The sequence below is a fragment of the Neovison vison genome, chromosome 8 (genome assembly GCF_020171115.1).
Source record: "Neovison vison isolate M4711 chromosome 8, ASM_NN_V1, whole genome shotgun sequence".
In the NCBI taxonomy this organism is placed as follows: domain Eukaryota; kingdom Metazoa; phylum Chordata; class Mammalia; order Carnivora; family Mustelidae; genus Neogale; species Neogale vison.
In genome coordinates this window covers 23360070-23367972 of record NC_058098.1, presented here as the reverse complement: position 1 = coordinate 23367972, position 7903 = coordinate 23360070, and the positions used below count along the sequence as shown (strand labels likewise).

Below are 7903 nucleotides of genomic sequence, written 5' to 3'. Positions count from 1 at the left end.
TTAACTTATTGGGCGCCTGGCTCAGTGGGTTAAGCCTCTGCCTTTGGCTCAGGTCATGATCTCAGGGTCCTGGGATCGAGCCCTCCATCGGGCTCTCTGCTCAGCAGGGAGCCCGCTTCCCCCCACTTTCTCTCTCTTTGCCTGCCTTTCTGCCTACTTGTGATCTCTCTCTGTCAAATAAATAAATAAAATCTTTAAAAAAAAGATTTAACTTATTTATTTGAGAGAGAGAGCATGAGTAGGGGGTAGGGGGAGAAGCAGACCCCCCAGGATCATGACCTGAGCCAAAGGCAGACGCTTAACCAACTGAGCCATCCAGGAGCCCAGAGAAATGGTGAATTCTGATTAGTGGTTACTTTGGTGACAGGGCAGGGGGGGGAGAAAGTCACGGTCAGGGAGTTTAAGGGTCTTCAATTATATTGGTAATATTTTATTTCTTCCCCTGGGTAGTGAGGACAAGCAGGTTTGTAATAAAATTCTTCAGCCATGAAAAAAATTCTTCAAATATGGAATATTTCATAGCCATTTTTTATAAAAGCCAAAAGAGTGTAACTGGCAGTGATTTAAGACCGTCCATTCTTCCTGAGTACCAGTCCAGGAAAACAAGGCCTCCGTATGCCTCCTGACTAGACCATTTTGGCAAGCTGGAAAAACACTTGATTATTTCTTTTTTTTTTTTTTAAGATTATTTATTTATTTATTTGACAGAGATCACAAGTAGGCAGAAAGGCAGGCAGAGAAAGAGGGGGAAGCAGGCTCCCTGCTGAGCAGAGAGCCCAATGCTGGGCTCAATCCCAGGACCCGGAGGCTCTATTCCAGGACCCTGGGATAAGAACCTGAGCCGAAGGCAGAGGCTTTAATCCACTGATTAAAGCGGGTACCCCAACGCTTGGTTATTTCTAAGCTTATCTACAATGACTGAGGAGTAAGCACAGACACTCTTGCTTATATTCAGTTCAGAGAACGGGAGGCTGGTATGTGTTCAGGGTTTGCCCTGAAACCATTAGGACATCAACTCTCCCTCCAAGGAACAGTATTTAAAATAAGGAAGTTAAAACCCCCATTTCAGCCCTTTATCTAATCCCGTTTCCCAGAGCTAATCTCTCCTGACATCCCGCACCTGGTATTCTTCCTACAGATATAGGTGTATTACTCAGACAGAAGTAACACTCTAAACTAAAACTAGATGGAATTATCCTGTACGTATCATTCCACACTCCCCTTTCTCACTTATCAATGTCTCATGTCAGTACGTCAGCTCACGTGATCTGCCACCTTCTTCCCCCGTAGTTTATTACTTAAATTTTATTGTTAATTCCACACAAGATATATCATCTCATGTTAGGGGTGAACTTTTCTTTCTTTCTTTTTTTTTTTTTTTAAATTTAAGATTATTTATTTATTTATTTGACAGAGATCACATGTAGTCAGAGAGGCAGGCAGAGAGAGGGAAAGCAGGCTCCCCGCTGAGCAGAGAGCCCGATGTGGGGCTCGAACCCAGGACCTCAAGATCATGACCTGAGCGGAAGGCAGAGGTTCAGCCCAGGCGCCCCAGGGGCGAACTTTTCAAACAATATAGATAGAGTGATAAAACCCTTCACAAAATAGACGGAAAAGGCCTTCCACAAGACTGCCGACCCGACACACACACACACACACACACATTCACACACGCATGCACCCACACAGGTGCCCACACACATTCATATACACACACACGTGCTTAAACACATACACACACCATACACATATACATACACATCCGTATACTTTTAACCTCGGGCTCCTCCCTGATAATAAATCACTGGAGATAAATCACTGTTATATTTGATGCACATCCTTCCAGATTCCTTCCATAAAGAAATAGGTTGTTTAGTGGTAACGTGTGTGGCAGACACATACATGGTTCTAAACCTGATGTCCTGCAACTTACTCTTTGAGATTTATGCATATCTTCACTGTCTCAGTCAGCAATCACTGAGTCACTATCTCAATCACCTGTTAACTGATAGTGATTATGCATTGTAGTATTTATTATGTGCTCCCTTCCAAGCAAGGGAGCAAACAAGACGGACAACCTCTTGGGGCTCACATTCTGGTGGGACATTCAGACAAGAAACATGTAAATGAATAAGTAATATAATTTCAGGTAGTATTAAGTAATATGGAAATAGAGTGGAGATTAGGCAGGGGAGGGTTTTTGTTTTGTTTTGTTTTTTAACTACTACATAGTATTCCATAGGTAATTCTATAGGATTACCACAGCTGGGTGGACTGACTTCCAAATTTTTCCACTTGCTTCCGGAGTAAGAAATACATTTTAAACTGCCATTCAAAATCCATCACAGAAACATACATGCACAAAACTAGAACAGGCATGTGTACAATTGAACGACTATTTCTTAAAATAATGCTTACTCTGACCCAGAAGGAGGCACTGAAAATTTTTATTCTGTTCCAGTTCATAAAAACAAACAAAAACAAAAACAAAACTGCTGCTAGTCATCATCTACTAAACTGTTTTCATCATCCAGGAGTAGACTGTGACCTGTTTGAAAAATACTGCTTTAAGTGACCCATCCCCTAATGAGATTTAGATTGTTCATAATTCTCTATTACAAACAGCTCTGCAGTGAGCTGTTTTATACTCATTTTGTAACTACGTATTCCTGAGAGCAAGATCCTTGATTGTGTAATTACTATAATCCTGATAAAACGTAGCCAGCATGCTGGAAAACTGAACTCTAATCCCAATCGGTTACCAGCACGACATATAAACTTCTGTTGGGCAAGTCCCTGCACCTCTTGGGGCCTCAGTTTCCCCATCAATAACCTGCTGATCGCTACACCCTAAAGTGTCCTCCAAGTTGAAAGCAGATGCCCCACCCCCTGACTCAGCGAGGGCAGAACTTCTCTCTGAATCTGACTCCCCCTTTTCCGCTCCCTGTTTGGAAGAGGCCCAGGGAAAAGGGAAAAGGCAGGTCTGGGCAGGAGGGCCGTTGCAGGGCGGGGCAAGGGAAGGGCAAGAGGGAGGCCAGCCCCCTAGTAGGAAATGAGACAGGGGAGGAATAACACTTTATAAGCCTGCCGCCTTCTTCCTCCTCCTATCCTCTGGCCACCTTCCAACCTCCTCCGTTCAGCCTCCTCCCCTTCCAGACACTCCTCACTTCTTTTCCCTCTAGGCTGCAGCCAGCCGGAGCCCCCTGCCTGCCAGAGCCAGGAGCCCAGGTGGGCTAAGAACCTCAGCCCCAGGATGTTGACAACATTGCTGCCACTGCTGCATCTACTCCTCCTGCCTGGTTGGGCCTTTTGTAGCCAGGACGCCTCAGATGGTGAGTCAGGGGCACATCTCCTTCCTCTGGATGGTTCTGGAGACTCTCAGCTTGTCTGGGGCACATGGGGAAGACCAGCGGAGCGCTTCTCCCACAGTGCCTGTGCCTGCAGCCAGCCAGATCTCTCGATGGGGCAGGCAGGGTCCTGGGGACTGATTTGTGTCCCAAAGCCAAGGTGAGGAAGTACAGTTCACCTGGGAAAGGGGGTGATGGAAGAGGCTGGAGGAACGGGACTGGAGAAACGGAAAGGGAGGGGTAGAAAGGGTAAGGGGATTAGCCCTGGGGAGAGGGAGTGAGTCTGGAGAGGGAGTGTTGAGAGTAATGTGGACAGGGGTGAGTCCACGGAAGATGGGAAGAGACTCGGAGAAGAGATGAGAGATGGAAGGAATGGGAAGCTACTGGAGAGACTGGGGTTGAGAGAAGCAAGGCAGATAGGAGACTGGAGAAGGTGGAAGATGGGTGGCAGGAGGCGGCGAGAAAGTCTGGGGAAAGGGAAGCTGTGGTCCATGGATGAACGTACAGGGGTCAGGCTGCCTTAAGTGGCTCTTTAAGCGGAGAAAGGAATTATTGCTCTGTATTGTGACTGCACAGGGACCTCCTCTCCCCTTTCCTACAATCTCCAGAGCTATAGTCTCCCCCACCCACCACCAACCCCTGTCTTAGAGAGGAAGCAAATCACCAGAATTCTATGAGCGTTCACTACACAGTGACGCATCTAACCCCCGCGATATCTCTATGGCGAGCAATATGATTATTTCCATTTTACAGCGGAGGAGACTGGGCGCCGGGCAGTTAAGAACCTTATCTAGGGTTACCCACACAGACCTACTTATTCATACCTGCAGACGCAGAGCACTTTTCATATGCAAATGTGGACCAGACGCACACCCCACACACCCACAGATTGACAACCCCAGACCCACCCCTCCTCATACATTTTCTGGGCATCAACCCTGTGCCAGGCCCTTAATAGGTGTAGAAGGCAGATAACCAGACACAATTCTATAGCCTAGTGGAGCCCAGTCTAGTCTGTATATTCGGAGACAGTTATGCATTTGAAAACAGTTATGTGAAATCTGGGATCATTGAAACAGACTCACTGTGTCTGGGAGAGTATGTAAGTATTTATTTATAGATTTTACTTATTTATTTGAGAGAGAGAGCACAAGCAGGGAAGGGACAGAGGGAGAGGGAGAAGCAGATGGGAGCCTGATGTGGGGCTCAATCCCAGGACTATGAGATCATTACAAAAAAGAACCCTTAAGCATCTAAGCCACCCAGGCGTCCCTGTGTCTGGGAGGGTAAAGAGGAGAGGCATTAGGAAAACTTCTACAAGGAGATGGCAACAGAGCTGGGTCTTTAGGCACGAAAAGAAGTTTGCCTGGAGGCAGAGCAACCTGGACAGGCTATTCCTGTCAGCCAGAAGGCAGCACGAGGAACTCCAAGCAGTTCACTGTATCTAAGCACAGGAAGAGGCCAGAGAAGCCAGTTGGGACCTGGTCTCCTGCAGCCTTGAATGCCAAGCGAAAGACTTTGGACTTCATTCTGTGGACAAACATCCCATTCTGTGGACAAACATCCCATGGGAAGACAGTATGGCGGAGTGGCTAACTGTGCCGGACTCTCACTGCCTACATTTAGATCTTGGTTCTGCTGTACCATTTAGCCCAATTCCCTTATGCACTGAGGTTAATAACAGCAGCCACTGCATTGAGCTAATGGGAGGAAAGCACAAATAAGATAATAATGTGTGTAGGTACACTGTTTGGTTCATCATAAGTACTTAACAGCAATTATTACTATTATTGATGGGCGAATGTGTCACTGGAGCATTTTAAGTAGGAGAAGGGCATAATCTTATTTCTGGGTCAGATGGAGGTCAGATTGGAAGGAGTGAAACTGAACAATGAGGACAGGGGGATGAGGAAGGAAGTTACTAGCCCAGTCCAGATGAGCACCTATGAGGCCTGAAGTAGGGCAGTGGCGGGGGAGGCCGAGAACTGGAGAGGGAATGGGATTTTATTGTAGGTCAGCCTGTGCTGACCAACCGGAAATGGAGGTAGTTAGGGGTGAGAGAGAGAAAGATCGGAGTGGCTCTTCCACTGACTGGATTACCCTGGGGCAAGTGGCTTCTGCTCTTCCCAGCCTCAGTTTCCTTATCTGTAAAACGGAGTTAATAATCCCTGTCCTGCTCTCCGGACAGGGTTGTGGGAGGAAGGGTGAAAGCACACTTTATAACTATAACTATGGGCGGCCGGGAAGGTGGGCGGCCGGCCTTTGGGTAGGGGGTTATTATCTCCAGCTTCACGCCGACCCAAGAGCTGACGCGCTGACACCTACCCGCAGGCCTCCACATGCTCCAGATCTCCTACTTCCGTGACCCCTATCAAGTGTGGCACCGGGGCAACGCGTCGCTGGGGGGACTGACGACGCACGTGCTGGAAGGCCAGGGCACCAACGTCACGATCATCCAGCTGCAGCCCTTGGAGGCGCCCGAGAGCTGGGTGCACACAGAGGAACGCCTGAAGACCTACCTGAGAGAGTTCCAAATGATGGTGCAGCTGGTGCACCAGGAGCGGCACTTGACCTGTGAGTGGCAGGTGCAGCCTGGGCGGGGTCGGCGAAGGTGGGCCTTCTGGCTGGGAGGCGTGGCCTGTGGGAGGGACTTGGTGGGGGCGGGCCTTGGAGAAAGGGGAGGGTCGTACGGAAGAGGCGGGGTTCCTGGAGGGGTCTTTGTGAGCTGGCGGTTCCTGAGGCGCCCAGGTGTCAGGGCACCTGCCTTTGCTGATTGCTGGGTGGGAGCTTGAGCCTGAAGAGGAGTCCTACTTGCGGACCCTAGGTCAGGCCCTCTTCTTGCTGGCATGACCTCGGGGTAGACCGTGTTGGGACGTCCTGTCCCTGATCCATCCTAAACCCCAAAAGTTCATGTTCCCCCGGGTGGCCATCCTCCCACACCTGACACCCTCTCCACACAGCTGTCTCACCCTGAATCCCTTATCCACAGTTCCTCTGACCTTTCGCTGCTTCCTGGGCTGTGAGCAACCTCCTGAGGGCTCTCCAGCCCGCGTCTTCTTCGAAGTGACTATGAATGGGAGCTCCTTTGTGAGTTTCCAGCCAGAGACAGCCTTATGGGTGGCAGGGCCCCAGGCACCGTCCAAGGTGGTTACCTTCACTGTGCATCAGCTCAACCTTTACAATCGTACTCGGTACGAACTGCAAGAATATCTGCGGGACATCTGTGTGCAGTACATGCAGGAGTATGTCACTTGGAAAAACTCAAAAGGTAGGATGGGAAGGGGGGAGGGGCTGGGTATAGGGTGGGTTCCAGGCAAATGCGTGGACCTGAAGGATGGGTTTCTTGAGCAACAGGAGGCCCCGGGCTGGGGGGTTGGGACAGAGTATACACAACTTCCATCACTTGGTGAATTAGCCCCTTCCTTTGCGGGTGGGAATCCCTTAGGGTGTGACTCAGAGCATGGACGAGAATGTTGGAGGTAGGTTCCTCAGGCTAACTCTGTGCATGTTCTGCAGGGAGCCAAACAGGCCGCTCCTACACTTCGCTGGTCCTGGGCGTCCTGGTGGGCAGTTTCATCATCGCTGGTGTGGCCGTAGGCATCTTTCTGTGCACAGGTGGACGGCGGTGTTGATTACTCTCCAGCCCCCTCTGAGAAAGGGCTGGACTGATGGGGGCTGGCAAGGGAAGACCTCAGCTCACGACAAAACCAAACACAGTCCCCCATCTGGGACATTACATCCAGAAGGTTTGGAGTGGCGGCTCCGTCTCTCTGATCTGCCCACCCAGAGTCTGGGGGAGGGGAAGGGAGGGGAGGAGGCTAGGTAGACAGAGGTTTTGGTTTGCTGAGCACCTAAGAGCTTGCATGCTTTGCTGAACTGGTCTGAGAAGCGAATGCTTATCTATCTTTGTGGAAAACAGTTGATGGAGTTGGGTGGGGCTAGGGGATGTCTATGGCACATCCTTCAAGGACAGAATCACCTGAGGCATTCAAAACACCTAACAAATACAAGAAGTCCATCCACAACCAAAATAAACAACATTCGGTGCTTCTGGGCACATCAGATTTGGGAAGGGATGCTGGTATAATAGAGGCAGACAGAAATAACCATAGAAATGGTGAAAGTGTAAAATATAAGTAATATGGGAGCAAAGAGTTATTAATTACTTAATAATATTATTAATAAATTCCTTACTTATGTATATGGCATTATTTTTTTCTCCCTCTACTTTGCAAAACTTCTGGGAAAGTAGCCTTACCTTTTGCTTCTATTTCCTCATCCTCCATACATTCCCAAACCACTGCAAACTGACTTCCTTATAAACTGCTCTAAGATCATCAATGACCTCTAATTGTAAATGCTTCATTCCACATGATATCCGTAACATTTTCCTTTGTGGACTAGAACCTTGACTTCTGAGATACCATACTTCTAATTTTTAGAAACTGTTCTGGCCACTCAGTCAATCCCTTTGCCTTTGTCCTCTTACTCCATTTGCCTTGGAAATGTGGCTTGCTTAGAATTCCATTTTTTGGCTCTTTTTGTTCCCATTTGAA

At 48.6% G+C, this 7903-nt stretch overlaps 1 protein-coding gene across 1 annotated transcript; it reads left to right on the top strand.

Moving 5' to 3' along the window:
* The first annotated feature begins 2990 nt into the window (after positions 1-2990).
* On the top strand, positions 2991-7548 carry PROCR (protein C receptor). Its single transcript, XM_044263172.1, has 4 exons — positions 2991-3332; positions 5679-5921; positions 6337-6615; positions 6864-7548. The coding sequence occupies exons 1-4, from the start codon at positions 3254-3256 to the stop codon at positions 6977-6979; spliced, it is 717 nt and encodes a 238-aa protein (XP_044119107.1). The 5' UTR covers positions 2991-3253; the 3' UTR covers positions 6980-7548.
* Positions 7549-7903: the final 355 nt, after the last annotated feature.

Bases quoted from the DNA above. Each gene is read 5' to 3' on its own strand.
- PROCR (XM_044263172.1), top strand. From the start codon at position 3,254: ATGTTGACAACATTGCTGCCACTGCTGCATCTACTCCTCCTGCCTGGT. The intron at 3,333-5,678 runs GTGAGTCAGGGG...ACCTACCCGCAG, and splicing joins TAGCCAGGACGCCTCAGATG to GCCTCCACATGCTCCAGATC. The intron at 5,922-6,336 runs GTGAGTGGCAGG...CCTTATCCACAG, and splicing joins CCAGGAGCGGCACTTGACCT to TTCCTCTGACCTTTCGCTGC.